This window comes from Psammomys obesus, unplaced genomic scaffold (genome assembly GCF_907164565.1).
Source record: "Psammomys obesus unplaced genomic scaffold, mPsaObe1.curated_primary_1811, whole genome shotgun sequence".
Taxonomy (NCBI): Eukaryota; Metazoa; Chordata; class Mammalia; order Rodentia; family Muridae; genus Psammomys; species Psammomys obesus.
The window spans coordinates 39,286,417-39,309,224 of record NW_026596079.1 but is presented as its reverse complement, the minus strand read 5'-3'; the positions used below and the strand labels follow the sequence as shown (position 1 = coordinate 39,309,224).

General features: G+C 47.1%; 1 protein-coding gene across 1 annotated transcript; it reads left to right on the top strand.

The window, feature by feature from the left end:
* Positions 1–8,428: 8,428 nt before the first annotated feature.
* Odf1 (outer dense fiber of sperm tails 1) lies at positions 8,429–16,319 on the top strand. The gene is given in 2 exon segments (XM_055626755.1): positions 8,429–8,754; positions 15,815–16,319. Coding segments are annotated over 2 exon segments (777 nt in total). The 3' UTR covers positions 16,266–16,319.
* The last annotated feature ends 6,489 nt before the right edge of the window (positions 16,320–22,808 follow it).

The following is a 22,808-nucleotide window of genomic DNA, read 5'->3' as shown; positions in this document are numbered from 1 at the left end:
CTTAGTCTTCACAGGAGACCGTGTGCACATGGCTCTGGAAGGCTGCTCAGCAGAGTCCAGGGAAGCTGAAGAAAGGAATACCCAATGACTATGAAAGATCCCCGGAGGGTATCTTCCGTCTGAGAGAGACCCCCTCCCAAGGAACAACGAGGCCATTCGGATGCAAACAGCAAGAGGCTTTTATTTTGATACACGGGTACCCGGGGCGAAAAGTCATTCGAGAGACTTTCGCGCCCCCTAGGTAGGAAGCTGGGGTTTTTATAGGGTTTTAGAGCAGAAGCACTGGTACAGAAGCGAGAAGCATGGTTACAGGGGGCTGATTGGTACATTTTCATGAGACCACGATTTGCGTCAAAGTTTGGCAGGGGCACCAAGATTCCAGGAACTGGGTGGTCAAGGGGGTTATGATGACCCCTTGACGTGGCCCGCCACCTGTTATTTTGTTTTTCTCTATCTTAACTGAAACAGTCTCACAGATATCTATGAGGGTGATTAACACAAACTGTTTTTAGTATGACTGGGGCAGCCTGACCACAGATATCCCACGTGGGTGACACAGCTAGGATTTCTCAGTAATTTTTCAGTTTCTCATCTGGCCTTTAGAGTTTTATAAAACAGTGGTGTCTCACAAAATGGCGTTAGCTATGTTTAACTTAGGGTGAGGCAGGGGTCTTTCAACTAGGCGAGTCCAGACCACAAAAATGCAGTGATTATCCACCAAGACATGTGCCAAAATGACCCTGACAGCCATGGTCCTCATATTTCAAGTGGGAGCCATCCCCTGTGTCCATCCACGGAAACAGCATGAATACAGTAGGGTCTATTCACAGTGTGAGGGTGAGGAGGATTACACACCACAGATGACCGCCGCATGCAGAGTTCTAGGTATGGGCATTTACACAAAGCTGGGGAGCAGAGCGGGAACCCCGTTTGGGACTAGAAAGCATGACAGTGGACCCTTGAGGGGATCTCTTGCTCTGAGGGACAAGTCACCAGGCTAAACAGTCTCAGTTGTTTTGTTCTGTTTTTTTGTTGTTGTTGTTTTGTTCTGTTTTTTTGTTTTGTTTTGTTTTGTTTTGTTTTTCAGAAGGTATGCTATTCCTTGATAAAATTTAGATTTAACAAAACAAAAGTCAATCCTGCCGTGGGGGGTATTTTCTAGGATTTCGGCTACAAATCAGGCCACAGAGCAGACATTGTACTAGAGTCCAGGTGGCCCTCCACCCACACTTCATCCTCCTTCCCTCCGCCAGACCCCCTAGTCCAGTGCACACAATGGATCATTTTCACAAGGGATCACAACCTGACTGGGACCAGTACCCTGCTACCCCATGGCTTTTATTGTCTTTTGTTTCTTTGATGCTGGTATAGTCATAGTCACACAACCAGTCACGTGCTCTGCCACTGGCCTATACCCCTGGACTATTGTGTTTTTGTTTGTTTATTTTTGAGTCAGAGTCACAGTAGTTCAGGTTGGCCTTGAGCTCACTATGCAGCAGAGGAGGACCTTGAACTCCTGACCTTCCTGCTTCCACCCTCGAGTTCTAGGATTACAGTGGTGCTCTGTTTATGCAGCGCATGATCAAGCCCTGGACGTTGTGTGTGGTTGCTACGTGCCCCGATGTGAGCACAAACATTCAGCCTCCTACCCCCTTTTAAAACATCCAACCCAGGTGCCCTAACCTGGTGCATATTTGAGGATGACTTTGAACTTCTGATCCTCCCACCCCCACATCCAGAGTGTGGTAGATACATGGATGCAAACCACCACACACCTTATTTCTATGCAGTGCCGGGGACTGAACCCAGGGCTTTACGCATGCTAGGCAAGCACTGTATCGACCCCACTGCATCCTCAGCCCCAATTCCAGTTTATACTTGGTTTCGACCTTTGAGGCTGTCCGTCCAAACCAGTGATCCCAGGTTCCTGTGAGAGGTCACATCTCAAAAAACAAAATGGAGGAATTGTACCCAACCTGGACTTCAGCTGCTGGGGGCTTTCCCTTTCGGATGACCATTAATGAACATTTCAGACAAAACATTAATCAATGTTTTAGGTCCTGCATTTGGGCTCAATACAATCCCATCTGGGTTGCCATCTGGCCCAGAAGCAGGCCCTGCAGGTCCTGAGGGGAACATGGAACCTGACCTTATGTTTGAATGGTTCTAGTGTGAAATTCAAGGACATCTTTGAGTCCATTGTCCTCACCAAAACAGTTGAGGTTGCTGCTGACTTTTTTCTTGGTAAATTCATGAGCTTAAAAGAGAAGAGGGGATGAAGGGGCAACTAAAGATGGGTGTGTCATTAGAACACAAGCCCTTGCCATCTTCAGAGTCAGAAGGGAATGAACGATTTACACCCTAGGCAGATCAGACTAATTAATCACCCTAAAAAGCCCACCTTTTTTTCTTTAAGTAGGAGCTGGGCTAGCCTTACTTGGTAGCCAGAGATGATCTGGTACCCGGATCCTGATAACTGAGCACTATGCCCAAGTGCTTGGGGTCACAGGCGTGCACCCCCACGACTGGTTTGCTTCTCAAATCTTAACAAAGAAATGCCTCTATTTATTTGATGTGTAAAATTCCCATGACTCCTCAATGTCTGAGTGGTCAGATTTTCTGAAAGCCAGGGGAAAGCTCACCCTGTCTGGCTCTCCAGCTCTTAGACCTTGCTTGCTCAGGAGCAGCCTCACTGCTGCCAGCTGAGCTCTGTGGAGCAAAATGCCACTTCTTTCTCCCCTCTCTCACCTCATCTAGTAGAAAATCTGCTAAAGATTCCCATGGGGGCCCCAGTATCATGGCTTAACAAGTAAAGGCATTTGCTGTGCAAGCCAGAGAACCAAGTTCAATCACAGACCCCGTGGCAGGTTGAGAGAACAGACTCCTGAAGTTGTCTCTGGCTTCTGCACCTGTCACAGCACACACGTGCCCATGCTCTGTCTCTACATACACTCGCTCTTATAAAAATTTAACAGGTGGTGGTAGAGGGAAGACTCAGCAGTTACAAGCACTGGCTGCTCCTGCAGAGGACTGTGGTTGGGTTTTCCAGAACTCACATCGGACGCCATGTAACTAACTGCTTAGAACTCCAGCTCCAGGGGTCTGGTTCCAAGGATGCCCTTTCCTGGTTTCTCCAGGCACCTGCACACATAGGGCATACACGCACATACACTGGGGCACACAGACACACACACAACCTATGCAAGAAAATAAATCTTTCTTTTACAAAGCCCTCATGGGGCTGGAAGATTAAAGTAAGATAAAAACTACACATTTATAGAAATGCTGTCATCCAAACCAGCCGGGGCGTCCAGCACCTGACCACATATGTGTCTGCCTCACAGGCTCACCTGCCATGCCTGCTCAGCCATGGTTCTCTGCCAAGTGGGAGGCCTTTCCAGAGCGGAAGTTCTGAGAGTCCCACCCATGGAAACGTCTCTTGCCACAGGGATGCTGTTCTTGGGTGGCCTTTCTGGTGTTTCTGGTGTTTCCCTTACATGGGTCACCACCTTTGTCCCAGCCTTCAGCTGCTCTTGATGCAGTGAGATCTGGACTTAGGGAGAACAGTGGGTCTCACATGAGACAATGTTCTCTGGGGCAGAAGCCGCCTCACCGCCAATCTCAGCCTGGAGTGGTCTCTGCACCTAGGCCAAAGGTACAGGCTGTCATCCCAGTTGGGTTCTGCTTTTGGTTGTTTTTGTTTGTTGTTGAAATTTTTAATTTTCTGGTCTTGGGGATCAAACTCAGGCCACATCCACATTAAGCAAGTACTCTATCAATGTGCTTTGTCCCAGTTTTTTTCACTTTTTCAGTTGCCCTTGAACCTGGCCATCTTCCTGGGTAGCTGCAATCACAGGCCTGAGCCACTGAGCACTAGGCTTGTCTCAGCTTTTTTTTTTTTTTTTTAAGCTTCTATGCGGCCAAGGCTGCCTCAGACTTGAGATCCTTCTACAATTGCCCCTGAAGAGCTAGAATCCCAGTACATTCACCACCCATGCCTAGGGACTCAGTTGGCCTCTGCAAGTAAAAGAAACATGATTTTGAGCCAGGCCCGGTGACACATGATATAATGGGGGAATTCAGCTGAAGCAGGATTGCCTACAGGTCAAGGCCAACCTGGGCTATTATATAGAAGTTCTGGGGCAGCTTGGGCTACACAGTAAAACCATGTCTAACAAACACGAGACAGGAGAAGAGACGAGAAAGAAGAAGGTAAGGTTATTGAAAACATCTGAGGAGCTGACAGACATGAAGAGCAGCTGAGGACCAGTTTGGGAATGTGAGTTATTTTCAGACACTAAACAGGAAGTTCCAGGAAGACAGTAGGTTGGCCAGTTTAGGTGCCCATCCTTTGGCTAGGGAACTTCATTGATTATACCTAATAGTGGGAGTGGGCCAGAATTTTTCACCTTGAAGAAGGTTTCCTGGATGATGGACAGGAAGTGTCCCAGTGACCTACAGCTTACCCAGTGTGTGGCACTGTCTTCCTCCACCACTCTCCACTGCACTGAGGTGGGGCCTGTCACTGACCCTGCGCTCATCCATTTGACTGATGCAGCTAGCTGGTGTCCCAGGGAGTCCTCTGGCTCTGCCTTCCAAGCAGAGGGTTACAGGAGAACTGGCACCCTCACGGGCTTTTATGTGTGTGCTGGGGTTCCCAGCCTTGGCCCCCAAGCTTTCATGGGAGTACTTTAACCATGAGCCAGCGCCGTAGCCTCTCACCTGTATCTCTGAGATGGGACCAGAGGTGAGTCTTAAGTGGATAGAAAGGGCTAGACCCAATAGTGAGAGCATTTCAGGAGCGGTGAGATGGCTCAGTGGGTGAGGGGGCTTGCCGTGTAAGCCTGATGACCGGAGTTCAAGCCCTGGACGGCACGCAGAGGTAGAAAGAGAGCACTGACTCCAGAGTTGTCTTCTGGCCTCTCCACATGTGCAATAAGTTTATATAACCACACACACACACACACACACACACACACACACACACACACACACACTAGTAGCAGTGGTGGTGGTATAATAATAGACTGATAGACTAAATACATCTTGTTTGTTTGGGATCGAGCCCAGAGCTTCTTATAATTCTACCACTGGGAATACACTCCCAACCCTAGAAAAGAGAATTTTCAAAGCCACCTGTATCCTACTTCTCAGAGATAAGCACAGTCATTTTCTAAGGGTCATTTTGTCCTTCAATGGACTCTTTTCAACAGAATTAAAGCCACACTGAGTGCATAACTTTGGTATAATGTTGCCACACTGTGTGTTGATACCACCACCTCTAGATGAATACCTTTGCAACACTGGCTTGGTGAATGGACTTGGCCTGGACCTGCCTTGTCCTGTGGAGGAAGCTGACAAGGCTGCCATTGGTACATAGTTTGGCTAACACTGGGGACCAGGCAAGTGCTGCGTGGCCTGGGAAGTCACCACCTCCTTCCCTCTATCCCAGAAGAGATTCTGTCTGGGCACCAGCCAGGGTGAGTGGGTGTTTCCGTGGACGTGAGCTTGTGTAAGGAGATCCCATGAACATTATAGCCCATGAACGTGCTTGTATTGATAGTTCAAGGAGTTGTGCCTATAGCTGGTCCCTAAAGACTTTTAGCAGATTCTAATGAATTTCAGCCTTGTCCTTCTTATGTGAGTAGATCACAATTCCACCAAATCTTCTTTTGATTTGAGACATCTCACTATAGAGCCTGCTATCATTGAATTCACAAATATCCACCTGTCTTTGCCTCCCAGCTACTAGAATTAAAGACTTGCATCACCTCAGCCAGCAAAAAAGTAGCCCAGGTTGGCCTTGAACTCATGGTCCTTCTGCATACTCCTCTTCAGAATAGCCTACCAGAGTGTGCCAGCACAGTCTCTCCATTGAATCTTTAAATATACTGATCCAGTCACTGAAATAATGTAAAAACTATATTTTATGATGGAAAGGTGAAATTGCTAGGGAGGTGGTAGAATGGGAGAATCCTAGTTGAAATGAAGCCAGTACTGTCTTAATAACATGGTATGTTGACTTAGGTGTATGTTTCAGCTCTGAAAGATGTGTATTTAGCAAGTTAAAACTGAAAGCTTCCTGTTCAAACCTTTGCTGACATTTGCTAAGCACAGAATTCGTCGGAATGTGAAAATTCAGTAGTCTTTCACCTGTTGCTGGAGAAACCTGGACACTCCCACAGCTAACAGAGGCCACCCCTCAGAACTGCGTGGAACCGCCTGCAAACAGCATTAGCTTTGTCCCTAGAGAAGCATAACTCAGCCTTGCTTTTGAGTCAGTCCACTTGACCAGGAGGCCATCTTCTCCCCCAGATGCCTCTGTAGATTCTGGATGTGTAAGTGTTTAAGACACGTCACCTTCACAGAAGGGGCCCTTCTAGGTCAAGGCTGGGGAATGCTGAGCCATCCAGAAAGCCAGGCTGACAACACAAGCGACTTGGGCTTGTTGGCTGTGGCCTCTCTGGTGACTCTGAGACTTTCGGGAGCTGCTTGACACCCCCGTTCCTGGCTCTTCCGCCTCAGTAGTTTGTTTCTTCCTGGTTTGTATCTCCTTTCTTTCTCTGAGTTCCAGAGTCACTTATCCCAGGGTCCTCTCCACAGTTCTACCCTGACGTTGCCACTAGCCTCCATTTACCACACTCCATCCCCAGCTTTTTCCCACTCCCATGCTTCCTGTCTCAGTGACACCATGAGCATGCCAAGCCACGGACTTGGGAGTCATTACTTACTCCTCTTTTATTCCATTTTCATTCTGTTCACTAAGTTCTGCTTAGTCCATTCTTTTGGCATTTCATTCATTAGTTGCTAATGATGAACCAGGCATTGTGTTAGACAGCTATTGGTGAGCCAAACCAGTTACTATCCCTTAAGTCTAGTTTTGGAAATAGATGAACAATGCCAAATAAGAAATGTGTCGGGGCTAGGGATGTAGCTCAGTAAAGAGGGTTTGCCAAGCATGCAGGAGGCCCTGGCCAGGTCCAAGCTCATAACCTCATAACCAAGACAAGGTGGTATGTACCTGTAACCCGGCCCTCAGGAAGTGAAGTCAAGACGATCAGAAGATCAAGGTTCTCCTCAGCTGCATAGAGGCCAATCTCAGCTATATGAGACCTTGACAAGGAAGGGGGGGTGTTATAAATGTTTGGTGATGGGGCAGAGAAGGCTTCCCCAAGGACAGCCATGTGAGAGCTCAGAAATGAACTAGATCCAAGACTAGTCAGAGATTTCAACTTCTAAGTAGGCGGAACAACTCTGTTTAAGCCCAAGTGAGATGGAAAGAATGAGTGAGGGAGTGACTGTTTGGGAAAGCCATTGCGGCTGATGGGGGGTGCCAGTGATAACATGGGCAAGAGAGAGGGCAGCTAGGCAGAGGTCCTGCTGCCAGCCCCTTGCAAAGAGTTCAACATTTCTTTTAATACGCTAAAGAAAGTTGGGTGTGGTGTATCTCAGCACTTGGGAGGCAGGCAAAATCTTGGAGTTCGAGGCAAGCCTAGTCTATGTAGTAAGTTCCAGGCTCATTGTGTAAACCAGGTAGGGCTGCCTTGTGAGGCCGTCTCCAAAATGATTAGGGAAGACTAGGGACTTTTAAGAAGTAGGTAGGAGCGTGAAGGGATGGCAGATTTCTTTTTTGGCTACAGTGTGGAAAAGACAGAAGGGTGGAGCTTACGTGAGGGGAGAATGAAGCCATTGGCTTCTTTGCTTTCCAAAATTAGATTTATTTGTCTTTTTATTGTATGTGTGTTTTGCCTGCATTCATGTGCATGATGTGTGCTAGTGGAGGTCAGAAGCGGGTATCAGATCCCTGGAACTGGAGTTACAATGACTGAGAACCACCATGTGGGTGCTGGGTATCGAACCCACCTCTGTAAGAGCACAGATGCTCTTAACCACTGAACCATCTCTCCAACTTCCTTCTCATGCTCCCTGGAGATATGACAGCCAGTTCAGACTCTCCTTCCCTCTACACTGGGTCTGACCTACTTTTAACATTCATCAGTAGGAGAGAAGGGGTAGTCAGTGACCCCTTACTGAACTCAAGGCCTTCAAACCTAGCCCTTAGCTCCCTCTGGTGTCAAAACCATTTGTCCTTATGTGCCCTCCCTCTGTCTTGCTCTAGAAAAAAGGGGACTTTAGCTGGGAATGGTTTGAGAGATAGAAGCACATAACTTTCAGTATGAGCATGGTCCTGGGAATAGCCCTGAGGAGGGTCTTTGGGGACCATAGCTGTTTGCAGTTGTCATGGTAACCAGGAGACTATGACATACTTAGAAGGTGGGCGAGGTCATAGAACACAAGCTTTAAAGTAGGTGAACCATACGTAGCTCATTTAATTTTAAAGGAGGCCTCTGAGAGGAGCTTAGAACAATTTTTTTCCTCTGAGTGCCAATCTCCAAAGGTACTCACAGAACAATAAGGTGTGACCGTAATGGCTGCACTGAGTTGTCTTTTGGACAGTGTTAGAAGGGACATAAAGAAGGTGGACAGAGAACTAAGGCAATTGAGATGTATCGACGAACTCAGCTCCCGCTGCCTGTGTGACCTGTACATGCACCCCTACTGCTGCTGTGACCTGCACCCCTACCCCTACTGCCTCTGCTACTCGAAGCGATCCCGCTCCTGCGGCCTGTGCGACCTCTACTACCCGTGCTGCCTGTGTGACTACAAGCTGTACTGCCTTCGACCATCACTCCGCAGCCTAGAGAGGAAAGCAATCCGCGCGCGCTCTTACGCATAGAGAAGAGAGTTGGCCAAGTGAGGGGGTATAGTGTAGGCCTGTGTAGCTAGGGTAGCTGCAGCAGCAGTGGGAAGAGGGACAGTGGGGACAGTGACAGCTGAGTAGATGCCAAACAGGATCAAGATAATGACACAGGTGACTTAGGAGAGGCTTAAGGGTAAGTGGGCCTGCGGTTGGAATTGTAAGGTTCTCTGAAGGCAGTGTGAGGTTACGGGCTGGCAAGGTAGGTGGAAGATTGTGTCAAGAGCGCCAGTGTGATAAACAGGGTGGCCTTAAGGAGGGAAAGAAATAGGGGGCGCCGTTAAAAAGCTATTGGAAGTAGCTACCTCAATTTCTTCTGGGTCTGACTGAGGTGATCTGAGTATGTTTGGACTTGCAGAAATCCTAACCATTGATCAAATCCTTAATGTTTGCCAGAGCCTTGGGAGCAGAGCACACTGGGAGGCATTTCCTCAGTGTGTGGAAATCTTTCTGCTACCCAGGATCAGGCAAAGAGTTGTCTAGAGCTGGGATGCTATGCTGGCCTCCCCCTCCAACCTCACAAAGGACGTGTGACACACTGCAGCTATCACAGTAGACTCAAGTGGGGTTTTCATGAATTGGCTAATATAGTTGGGGGAGTTAGGTTTCCTTTCCTAACTTTTCAAACATATCTGTAGTCTGCATAAATGGGAGAGATAGTAGAAGCAGCCACTGTCCCTGGTTATATAAATAACTGTACACCCGGTTCACTGGAGCCAAGTGTGGCTGGCTGGCAGAGTCCTAGATCCTAGCACTTGGGAAATGGAGGCCCGAGGCTCACAGGTTCTTGGCCAGCTTCTGATACATAATGAGTCTGAGGCCAGCTTGTGTTCTGTGAGACTATTTCAAAAGATTTTTAAAGGGGATTGTAAAGTTGGAAGTCCTTTTGTGTATGAATATGTTAAGTGAAAAGGTGCGAGGCAGAAAACTGTTTACTAAGAGACTATTCTTAAAAGAGAGACGGAAGGTAGATGGATAGTGGACAAATGGAAAGATGGATAGGTGGGTACAAAGTCCCTCGACAACAGTGACCATGATACTACATTGAGAAGAATAATGGGACAATTACTGATGATGTCACCAAAGGTCAGAAGCAGACCTACCTGGAATAGAATCTGGAATGCAGTACTCACTTAAAAATTTATCTACAATTTTGAACTAATGATTATACTTATGCCTTAGGATGTTAAGTTACAAAACTCCCACTGTGAAATAGACATAGTTAATATTTGGTTCAAATATTAAGTATCTTTGTGAGCAGGTCTGTGTTCTCTCTCCATGGCTCTAAGTCATGTGGTCTTGGTCATCTGGCTGCCCCCACTTTCTTCACTTTACGGGGTAGGTGTTTTTCTGTCTGTGTCCTCCTGCCCTTTAGCCACAGTAGGCTCAACTTCATGCCTTATTGTCAGTAGAATGAGCCTCAGGCCTATCCCCTCTTGATCTCTTCCCCAGAGCTTCCTTCCACTTCATGCCACCTTGCAAAATTTCTGTGCTCTTTTTCCAACAGCCTGACATTTCACTGCCTGGAAGGGCTCAGCTTTCCTGAATAGAGCTGACAATGTTAAGCCCAGATCTGAGCTCCAATCCTAAAGGATTCATGGCTAATTTTTTTTTCAATTAGCCTTATTTTCTTATCTTTATTTAATCTAGCTTTTGACCCATGACTGTGAACAGATCTAGAAATAATCAATCACCATTCAGTTCTTTTTTTTTTTTTTTTAACATCTTTGGTATGAAATTGTGCTCAAGGGTTTTTGAGTTTAGAATTCATATTTACACCTTTCATCCCTTTAAAGAATGTCTTTTCAAATGTCTGACTGTATTGTCCAAAGGTTTGTAGTTGCCTCAGCTGTACTGCAGTTGAATAACAATTTTCAAGTTCCCCTGTTTGATGTATATATGTGAACAGTGGGCTTTTCTTAGACTTGGATTAAAAAGTCCCACCCACTGACACTTTTCTTAAGCCCCTGCTTCAAAAGACAATGTCTTCCTTGGTGGAGACCAGACCTAGCTCTTTTGTTTTCTTAGCTGCTTCAGTATTTTCTTTTTCTTCTTAGTTTTTGCACTCCAAGCAGTCACCTGACTCTTCGCTTACTTTTGGATTTAAAGGGATGGAGTGGACAGAGCTTGGTTTCCTCTCATGAACGCATCCCCCCCGCCTGGGTTCAGCTTGTCCGTCCACACTTCCCAGGCTTCCCTATCTCTGTACCATAACTAGAGAAGCTAACAAAGTCTGTCCCTCTTCAGTCCTGTCTGATGCCCATTGTGACACCGACTTGTCCTTAAAACCTTACCTAGCAGCTGTGCCCTTAAGCTGCACTGGGCTCAACCTCTATACCCAGCAACCAATCCCAAGACTGGCTTCCATCACTCACACAAGCATCTGTGGTTAGCCTGACTCTTAAGAAGAAATTCCTTGGGAAATTCCACCCATAAAAGATGCCATCTTAAAACCTCAACTATTTCTCTTCTTGCTTACTTTGGGTTTGAGATTGTTGTTGAATCTATTCAATCGACATGACTGATGCAAGATATGGGTCTTATGGCCACCAAAAAGCTGATTTTCCCAAGAGAGGTCCTTGCTTCTTCCAGTCCACTGAAATGTGGGAGCAGCTGCCTCTTTGGTATCTTTCACATTCTTTCAACCCCCTAGGTCTCAGAGTGCACCATCAATTGATTACACAGCTGATGCCCACGGAGGTCAAATGCAATTTATTTATTTATGTATTTCCTGAGGCAGGGTGTCTCTATGTAGCCCTTGGCTGTCCTGAAACCTGCTCTGTAGACCAGGCTGGATTCATAGAGATCTGCCTGCCTCCTGTGCATCACCTCCATCCTGCTCAAATGGAATTAAAAAAAAAATGTCTGTACTAAAAATAGACCCTAGGTCCTTGTGTGCTAAGTAAGAAAATAAGTCCCCGCCACTGAAGCACTCCTCCAGCCTCAGGCACGCGTCTGTTCTTTGTTTTAACTTTTTGCTTAATGACAGAGGCTTGAGGCATATTCACTGAAGGTCTCAGACTTAGGGTAATCCTGTTTAAGGCAGAGCCTACGCAGCCTGATAAAGATGACTTACTGCTCATGGAGTAAAACCTGGGTGCCAGCAGTTCCTGATAATACTCCTAATGCCCTTTGTCATTACAGAACAATAAAACATTAAAGAACAGTGTTCTTGAAGAGCAGAAGGTGGTAGAGCACCTTGGCCAAGGCCGGTGGACATGTGCATAGCTACCTGTCAGTATTTCAGTGTGGCCTTGAACCAGTGTTAGTGGTGTCACCTGGAACTTAGCAGAAAGGTGAAGCCTCAGCTCTGTGCCTACCTAGTGGATCTAAAACTGAAGTGAACCCCGCTGGGAGAAGGAGCTCAGAAGCCCCTGGGCCACACAGCGTGCTCCCTGCTGCTGAGGGAAAAAGAACAGTAGGAAAAGAGAGCAGAAAGGGAGCTGAGGAGATGGCTCAGGCGCTAAAGTGCTTGTCCCATGAGCGTGAAGTCCTGAGTTCAGATCCACAGCATCTACTTACAAAGCTGGGTACTGTGGCATCAACTCAGCACTGGCACCAGTGTAGGCTAATCAGTGAGGTCATGGCGGAGAGAGACCTCTCTCAAAAATGAAGGCTGCCTGATGTCAGCCTGGCTCCTTTTGCACATATGTGCACACCGACAGGAACATATGCACACACGGGGTGGGGGCAGAAGGCAGGTGAAGATAAGGATGTGTTGGTGAAGAGTGGAGTTTAGATAGCTCTTTCAAATAGGTTTAATTTTAAGAGGAAAAGTAGCGCACTGATATCTAGAGGGAGGCCCCGACTCTCCAGAGTCCCTCACACTTCTTTCACTTTCTTCCTCACAGGGCTGCAACTCATCTTTGTGAAAACAGCTGCACATATAACTCATTACATGGCAGGCAGGGTGTGTTGCACCCAAGAATGTGGCTGGACAGGGGGGTTGACACGGCTGTGCCCAGGACAGAATCGGAAACTCTGTGCACAGGCATAGTGTGTCCAGTCCCCCACGTCCACCTCCACGCATGCTTACTGGCAAGCTTCCCTCACCCGGAGGGACGGGGGCACAGGAGGCCATTTCCCTTGGCTCAGAACCTTGTAGTCATGGAAAAACCCATTTCGGGTTATGGATAACCTACCAGGAAAGAGGCAACTTCCAAGTCCGGAGTTGAGTTTGACTCCCCCTATACACATATACACACACACATGCACACACACACATACATACACACCATCCATACAGGAGTTTTGAGAGGCCTTTCACACATCTCTGCCTGCTTCTTCAAGTCATGATCTGGCCAGAGTTGGCTGCTGTCTGGTTCCCCACACCTCTGTGACCTCTTCTCCGCCCCCCCCCCCCACTCATTGAGAACAGGGCTAAGTCTTCTCTTCACAGAGACAGTGATTTCAAAGAGGCAAGTTCTCATCCTTTCTTTTTGAAATGACCTAAGGTACCTCAGCCCATACAGGGTACCCCCTCAGTTTCCCCAGGGCCAGGGTAGAGCAGAGCGGAAGGGCTCTTACTGAGTCATCTGATCTACTGCTCACATTGCCCATCTGCCTCAGTTCCACTGTTTGTTTTCTAATTGGCCAAGTCTTAGATTTTAATTTTCAGTACAAGGGTAGTGAGTAATTCACATCTTCAAGCCAGTCCCATAAAATCTTATCAAGTGAGAAATACAAATTAAAAGTACTATGCATAGTTTGATTCCATATGAACACATATGAAACTACCTATGTGTATGAGGAAATCACACACACACACACACACACACACACACACACACACACACACGAGAAAACCCAACATGAATATATTGTATACAGGTTAGAGTATTTTAAAAATGCGTTAGTTTATCTGTATTTCCTGTATTTTCCACAATGAACTTGTGTAGCTTAAGAAAAGAAGAATTTAAATAAAATGCAGCATGAAGAGGTAATACAGAGGCTGGAGCGAGAACTCAGCCGTTAAGAGCCCTTGCTGATCTTCCAGAGGACGTGAATTCAGTTCCCAGCACCCCCACTAGGCTGTTCACAGTTACCTATAACTGCAACTCCAGGGCATCTGATGACTCTGGCCTCTTCAGACACCCACACTCACACTCGCAAACTGCATGCAGGCACACAACTACACATAGATAAAATACAATAAAAGGAAATCTTCAAAAAATTTTAAAGTGATACAAGGATAACCTTAGACACCACGGAGTGGTGAAGTTTAGATAAAACAACCCCTCTGGCGTGGTTAGTACTTGGAAGTACATTTTAGGAAAAGAGAAGGCAGAGGCCTTTACCCTAGCTGAGCACCAAGCTCCACTGTGAACGATTTCATGCATCAGGCAAGCCTTATCCCCACCAGTGAGGTCACTCAGTGTTGTCCCAGTTTCACTGAGGCATGGGAAAGTGCAATAACTTGTCTGCACAGCAGAGCCAAGATCCAGTTCCAGGTCACTGCTCTGCTTGGGTACCTTGCCCCACCTCTCAAAAAGAAGTGTTTTTACTTAGGTGTGGGTCTGTGCGAGCGTGTGCACATAAGGGCAGGTTCCCAAAGGGGCCAGAAGTGGCCACCAGATCCCCTGGAGCTATTACAGGTGGTTGTGAGCTGCCTGACATGGGAACTGAACTTGGGTCCTTTGGAGGAGTCGCAAATACTCTTACCCGCTAAGCCAGCTCTCCAGCCCGGCTTTCCTATCTCCTGATGTATCCTGATGGCTCAGTGTGAGCGCTGTTATCAAGGATTCACACCACAGGACTGTGGAGTAGCAGCAGTGCTCAGCAGCCAGCTCTTCAGGCCCCAGTTTGTGGCTTACTCCACTTACCGTGCGCGGATGCCCCTCTCCGGGGGGTTTCAAGCTATTAACACAACATTGCTGAACAGGGAGCTAGGAAGACCCACAGAAACTCTTGCAGGACAGCCAGGAGTTGGCAGCATGCCTCTGGGACATCACTACATGTCTGAGCCATGCTGGCAACCAGACAGACTGCATTCCCACTGGCTGCCCAGGGTCTCTCCCAAGGAAGAACTGGGCAGGGACATCCTGCTTTGTCCTTTGCCAACGAGCAAATGTCTGTCTGTCTGCCCAGTGGTGGCCTCAATGACAGGCTCATGCTTAGGTGTCCAGATGGCCTTCCAGCTCTCAGGCTCAATCGATCCTGTCTCAGCTTGTCTAGCTGGAGCTACACGCACCATTATTCCTGGCTTTGATAGCCCTCTTTAAGATGCAGAGTTCAAATGCTAGCTTATTGGTTGTGTCTCAGTGGAAAAAAAGAGCCCTGACCTGAGTAGGGCCTGTGGCCTAGTTGAGAGTGATTCCCTAACATAGATGAGCTCTGGGTGCAAGCTTCAACATCAAAACACACAAAAGCCAGGGGCAGTGGCACACCTGTAATCCCAGCACTCAGGGAGGCAGAGGCAGGCGGATCTCTGTGAGTTCAAGGCCAGCCTAGTCTACAAAGTGAGTCCAGAACAGCTAAGGCTTCACAGAGAAACCCTGTCTTGAAAAAAAAAAAACAAAAAAAACAAAAAAAAAAAAAAAAAAAAAAAAAAAAAAAAAAAAAAAAAAAAAAAAGAAAGAAACAAACAGGAGGGTGGGATTGGGAGGGAAAGAGAGAGTGGGATACAGCAGGGATACAAAGTTAACAAACTGTAATAATATTAAAAACATAAAAATAAAAACTAGAAGGCAAATAAAAGAAACAAACAAAAAACCCCACAAAAACAAAACAACACTGTATATGACAGTAACAGTAATGCTAATAGTAGTAATTAGCAAGATTTATAATGAACCAAGTACAGTATCGAGTAAAGCATCATTTAGTCCTCCGACCGTGTTGTGATGAATTATCACCATTCCCACAGGTAAGGAAACTGAGCCACAGAGAGGCTAAGGCACATGCTGAGTTTTTGTAACTAGTAGCAGGAGGAGCTGGATTGAAATGTCAGAGAAAGCTCTGAAAGGCCATCACCGTGGAGGCACGGTGATGGAGGAGGGGCGGGGCGGGGCCGGTCCAGAGGTGTAATCTCGCGCCTCCCTCCCTCCCTGCCAACCACAGGCTCAGAAGGACGACCAATCGGATTCTGGCTTCCTCTTGCTGCAGCAGTAACATCTTAGGGTCCGTGAACGTGTGCGGCTTTGAACCAGACCAAGTCAAAGTGAGAGTGAAAGACGGGAAGGTCTGCGTGTCTGCCGAGAGGGAGAACAGGTACGACTGCCTCGGATCCAAAAAGTACAGTTACATGAACATCTGCAAAGAGTTCAGCTTGCCGCCGTGTGTGGATGAGAAAGATGTGACCTACTCCTACGGGCTCGGCAGCTGCGTCAAGATCGAGTCACCATGCTACCCTTGCACATCTCCCTGCAACCCCTGCAACCCCTGCAGCCCCTGCAGCCCCTGCGGTCCCTGCGGCCCCTGCGGCCCCTGCGGTCCCTGCGGCCCCTGTGACCCTTGCAACCCCTGCTATCCCTGTGGAAGCCGATTCTCCTGTAGGAAGATGATCTTGTAAGGCGTATGTAAGAACCTATGTCTTAGCAGAAATCCGGACTCCAGCCAGGCAGCTCTTGAGCCTATCTCTTCCCCTTCCCTTAGCCCGTGAGGTTCAGGAAATAGGAAACTGAATACATAGCTGCAATCGATGACTCTGTGTGCTAGTCTTTCGCTTTGACGCCCGGAAGCGTGGCCTTCAGCGTTGGCTTAAGGGACAGGGTGGAAGATTGGATGAGATATGCCTTCCTTGTCCTCTCCATACCCCCAAACCTCCAAATTCTGGAGGTGTTCCCAGACACGAAGGACTCCTGTGGAAGCCCAGCCTAGACACCACACCGGCAGAGTAGTTTGGGTGGATGATAACACCGTAATGAGGATTTGGTGACTCGACCCCCTTCCCAAACCCAAAGGAACTGTGGATTTCACTGGGGATCAGCCATCAGCTGCAGTGTTTCAGCCTTGCTGGGCTTTTGACTCTCCATCTCTGCCTCAAGGTCCCTGCAGCTTCCCTGGGAGCTGTGCAGCTGCCTCCCTTTCCTCAATTCCTGAAATTAGTTTTCAGCACAGAAGGTCAATGTTCAAGTGTAGAAAGTACAACTCCCACAGATTGATAATGAGGGTCACGTAATTTGGATCCTCTTGGTTGTGTTTGTTTTTGAGGTTGGGTCTCACCGTTAACTCTGGCTGTCTGGGAAACTCACTATGTACATAAGGCTGGCCTCAAAAATCACAGGGATCTACCACCTCTGCCTCCTAGTGCTGGGATTAAAGGTAAAGCATGTGCTACTCCACCTGGCTTCCAGAGTGACTCTAGATTGCTAGGGAAGAAAGTAAAGGGTATACAGGAAGAGTGAGGGGACACTGGGGACGGATGGCTGAGGCTGGTCTCAGACTCATAGGGGGCACACAAACTCTTGTTTGCATAGTTAAGTCCTTTCTTTGGTCTTAGCTGTGTGTAGATTAGAGTTGTTTTCTCAGTGTGAGCAGCATTTGGGAACTGAGGAGCTTGTAAAAATATGGATGCCAGGCTGAGAAGACAGTTCAGTGGGTAAGAGTGTTAGCTATGCAAGCGTGAGGACCCGAGTTCAAGTCCCCAGTACCCAATAAAACTTGGGGATGACCGCTCATACTTGTAACCCCAGCACTGAGGAATGAAGATGGTGGGTCCTGGGAGCTTGCTGGCCAGCTAGCCCACCCCAAATGATGAGCTTTGAGATCAGTCAAGTGTGGTAGCAAAGTGTGGTAGCAGGATCATGAGGCACCTGGCTACATTGTGTCCACAGTTGAAGTCCTGAGTGCTGAATGCAGGGGCTCAGGTCGTCTTTCCTTTGTGTTTAACCCAGAACGCCCACAGAACAGCACCACATACAGTGAAGGGGGGATCTTTGCACCTGGATTAGCCTGGGTGAGGTACTCTCTCCCAGGGATGCCGGAGGCTCATCCAGTCCTCAATATTAACAAAAACAGCTTAGGGTTTTGTTTTGAAAAGGGGGGAGAGGTCACTATAGAGCTCAAACTGGCCCTAAATCACTGCCGTCCTGCCTCAGCATCCCAGGTAGTTGCCATTACAGGTGCTCACCATCATCCACAGTGAAGTGTCCTTGAGTCAGTACCTTCCTGTGCCATCAGTGTCCAGGACTTGTTAGCCTTTCCCGCATCACTGTGTGCCTGAGGGGGTTCGTGAAGTCTAGAAGGGCAGGTCCATACAATTCACTTATGGGGGAAGCTTTCATTTCTTCCATGTCCTAGGTCCAAAGCAGCACCCCCCCCCCAAAATGGCAGTGTTGGGGACAATGTCCTAAACATTGTCCTGACCAGGTAAACACAAGGACAGTTATTGGGTAAACCAAAGCTATCGCTTCCCTTATCCATGCACAGTGGTCAACTACCTTGGCAAGAACATCTACTTGCTGAACAGCCTGCTATAGACCAAAGCCCCCATTTTAACTCCCAGGCTGCTCTGGCCTTCACCCCCACCCCCTGCCCAGGGTATCTGTCACTTTAAAACTGACAAGACTTTCTATGCCACCTGACTAATGTCCTCTTCTCCCCTGAGAAACAGCCCTGCAGTTTGATTCCCCAAACAAACTTTTCTTTCCACCTAGTCAGTGGTCTCACTGCACCTTACACACACACACACACACACACACACACACACACACACACATATATGTGCTCATTATGTCCATGGGAAAGATAGGATGTAGAAAGGTCCAAAACAAAATATGTAGCTATGTAAACTTCTCATCCCTATGGAGGACTGACGAACAAATCCTAATAATAAACACAACTTATTCCCAGTTTGTTGGGGGTTTGATGCCTTCTGGATTCTTTTAGCTTTTTTTGAGAAGCCCTTACTATCCCTGGTTTTGTTTGCTTCTTACCATAGTTTTTCCCCCTTTAGGGACCTGTCAGAGTCCAGGGAAAATAGCCAGAACTTTTGCATTTTGAGTGCAATGAGTCCACAGAGGTGTGGAAAAGTTTGCATGAGTGACAAAGGGTGTTGACACAGTAGCTACCAACAGACAGGAGCTGCTCTCACCCTTGATCTCAGAGCCAGGGCACACGGTGGGAGAAGATGGAGAGCTGGAGCCCTGGACCAGGAACTGCTGGACCAGAGCTAAGCTGTAAAGGTATTCTGAGCTTCCCAGAAGGACCATCCAGTGGCTGAAGATGGAGAGAAAAGGACATTCCCACTCCAGATAGGGCAGTGGTAACAAACCAAGAAAGGGATCAAAAGTCCTTAGGTTAGTTGTAAGAGGTCTGTGCCAGGCCATCAAGTTCCAGGCATATGGCTAGGGCCTTTGCATAAACTAAAGTTTTACCAGGGTGGGTATTGCATAAAAATCTTAGTAGGTGGGGAGACAAATAGATTTAGATTCCTTGTCCTAAACACGTCTTATAGCACTTGGTAGAAAAGACTCACATTTAATATTTCTTGCAAGAAGACTCCTCGTTTCTTCTTTAGCTGTTCTGAGCCTCAGAAAGATTTGTGTGGGGTAAAGGCAATCAGACAACCTCACATTTCAGCTAGGCACGGGCCAGTCCCACGGGAAAGTGGAAAACCTTAAAGATTATACACCTCTTAAGGACACGTCGATCCATAACACTGATTCTGCATGCAGACCAACAAAAGAGCTACCAGAAACAGTCCCCACCCCTGGGTCTCACAGAGCTGGGTGCCCACTGCATAACAGTCACAGCTGGGGAGAGCAGAAGGCCCAGTGGCAGAGTGGAAGGCTGGGTGAGATAACCCTGAACAGAACTATTCACCCGCAATGAGAGAACCGTAGCCATAATATGAAGGGGTGAGGTAAAAAGCAAGGGATGCACTTAGACATCCCTCATGTGGTATACTGCTTGCCCAGCATGCATCCGCCTGGTTGGTTCTCCATCATAAAGCCAGGAATGGTGGCTGTCTTAGTCACTGTTCTATTGTTGTGAAGAGACACCATGACCAAGGCGGCATACAGAAGAAAACATTTAATTAGGAGCTTGCTTACAGCTTCAGAGGGTTAGTCCGTGGTCAGCACGCTGCTATGCTACCAGGCGTGGCGCCAGCACAGTTCTGAGCACTTACATCAGATCCGCAAGATGAAGGGCAGAAAGAGGTACTTGTCCTGGCCCGGCTGTGGTAGACCTCCTCCAGCAAGGCCACACCACCTAATCCTTCCCACACAGTCCGACTGGGAACCAGACATTCAAATAAATGAGCCTGCGAGGGCCATTCCCATTCAAGCTCATGCCTATAATCCAGGTGATAGGAGGATCAGAAATTCAAAGTCATCCTGGGATTCATGACACTCTGTCTTTAAAACTAAAAACAAAAGCAGAATATCCATTAAAAAAATACATACTGACCTCCTCTGAGGCAACCTATAAAAAAGATTCCATACTCCCTTGATCCAGAAAACCCTACAAAAGCATGCCAATCTCAAGGTTTAAATGTGTGCATTTATTTTTAATAACACCCAAGGAGCTGCCTGAGCCAGCAAGGGTATGGTATGCATATCCAAAAGCCACCAAGTATCTGAACAATGTCACTTTGAAGAACTGTATATTCTAGCAGTACAAGGGTGGAGTATAAGGGTAGGTGGGACACAGGGGTAGGTGGCCCAAACTGACTGCTGCAATTTGCTGCACATGCTAGCAAATGCCAAGAGTAACACTGACCTTAAGGACTCAGATGTGGATTCTCCAGTCCCTGAGACATGCAGGTGAGCACGCCGAGGATGTGCCTAAGATGTGTTCACACCTGCATGAGCTCCCCACCACAGCAAGATGAGCCTTACTAGAAAGGCGTCTCCAAGAAACTTACAGCATGGAGACAGTCAGCATTGTCTTAGTAAGGGTTCCTATTGCCGAAACGAAACACCACAACCAAAGCAACTTAGGGAGGAAAGGGCTTCTGCTTCCCCATCACAATTCATCATCAAAGGGAGGGAGGACAGAAGTATAATCAGGGCAGGAACCTGGAGGCAGGAGCTGAGGCAGAGGCCATGGAGGATGCTGCTTAAGGGCCTGCTTCACATGGCTTGCTCAGCCTGCCTGCCTTACAGCAGCTAGGACCACCAGCCCAGGAGAGGCACCACCCACAATGGGATAGGGCCTACCTCATCATTCACTGATTTAAAAAAATGTTCTACACCTCATGCACACTCCATTGCCTGCCCACAGCTCAGCCTTCTTCCCCAGAAAACAGTGGCTGCCCCAGCCAACAGGTGAGACCTCTACACACCAGTCCCTGCCCGCTGGGTGCTCCTGGGCAAGCACAGCAGGATGAGCCATGCGCTCTGCCCTGCCCCCTGCATGGTCCATCTGCCAGACTGCAGCCCTACCTGCATTCTCATAGGCCTGGGGCCATCAGAGACTACCAGGTAAAGCTCCCCCAACCCCTCCCCCTGCCAGCCAATCCCCCTAAAACTCTCCCAACAGAGATAAACCACACCTTCTCCCCAAGCTCCATTTTTTTGGCCCACAACTTGGCCTGCATTATCTGAGGCCTACCAATACCAGAGACCACCAAAGGGCTAAAGGCCAGTGTAAGAACACATCAACAAGAGCCAGGGCAATATGGCAGCATCAGAACCCAGCTATAATACTATAATACACCCAGGAATAGTAACAGCTGAAGCACAAGAAAATGATCTTAAATCCAATCTTATGAAGATGATAGAGGCCTTTAAAGAAGAAGTAAATAAATCCCTTAAAGAAATACAACAAAATACAAACAGGTGATAAAACTGTCCAAGACTTGAAAATGGAAGTAGAAGCAATAAACAAAACACAATCTGAGGAAATCCTGGAGACAGAAAACCTAGGGAAGAGAACAGGAACAGCAGACATAAGCATCATGAACAGAATACAAGAGATGGAAGAGAGAATCCTAGGTGTAGAAGATACAATAAAAGAAATTGATACATCAGTCAAAGAAAATGTTAAATCTAAAAAATTACTGACACAAAACATCCAGGAAATCTGAGATGCTATGAAAAGACCATTAAACAATATCTATTCATAAATCCAGTCCTACAGAAATTACTAGAAGAAAAAACTTCATCCCAAGGAGGGTAACTACATCCAAAAAAAACACAGAAAAGAAATAATTCCACAACCTCAAAAACAAAAGAATTAAGCGTACACAAACACACACACATACACTAACATCACCAACATCAAAATAACAGGAATTAACAATCGTTGGTCATTAATATCTCTCAACATCAATGGACTTGATTCACCAATAAAAAGACACAGGCTGACAGACTAGATGAGGAACCAGGATCCATCATTCTGCTCCATACAAGAAACACACCTCAGCAACAAAAATAGACATTACCTCAGAGTAAAGGGATGGAAAAAAGGTTTTCCAAGCAAATGACACAAGAAGCAAGCTGGAGTAGCCATTATAGTACCTAATAAAATAGACTTTCAACCAAAATTAATCAAAAGAGACAGGGAAGGACACTTCATACTAATCAAAGAAAAAATCCACCAAGATGATGTCTCAAAGACCCAGGTTTAATTCCCAGCACCCACATGGCAGCTCACAACTGTCTGTTCCTCCAATTCCAAGGTATCTGACACCTTCACACTAATGCACATAAAATAAAATTATAAGGCTGGAGAGATAGCTCAGAGGTTAAGAGCACTGTCTGCTCTTCCAAAGGTCCTGAGTTCAATTCCCAGCAACCACATGGTGGCTCACAACCATCTATAATGAGATCTGATGTCCTCTTCTGGCCTGCAGGCATATATGCAGACAGAACACTGTATACACAATTTTTAAAATCTAAAAAACAAAACAAAAGTCAGTGATGATGTCTCAATTCTGATATGTGCCCCAAATGCAAGGGTACCCACATTCATAAAAGAAACATTACTAAGGTTTAAATCACATATTAATAGTAGGAGACTTCAACACCCTTCTCTCACCAGCGGACAGGTCGTCAGGACAAAATAAACAGAGAAATAATGAAACTAATCAATGACATGCATCAAGTGGACCTAACATGTCTACAGAACATTCCATCTAAACACAAAGAGCACACTGTCTTTTCAG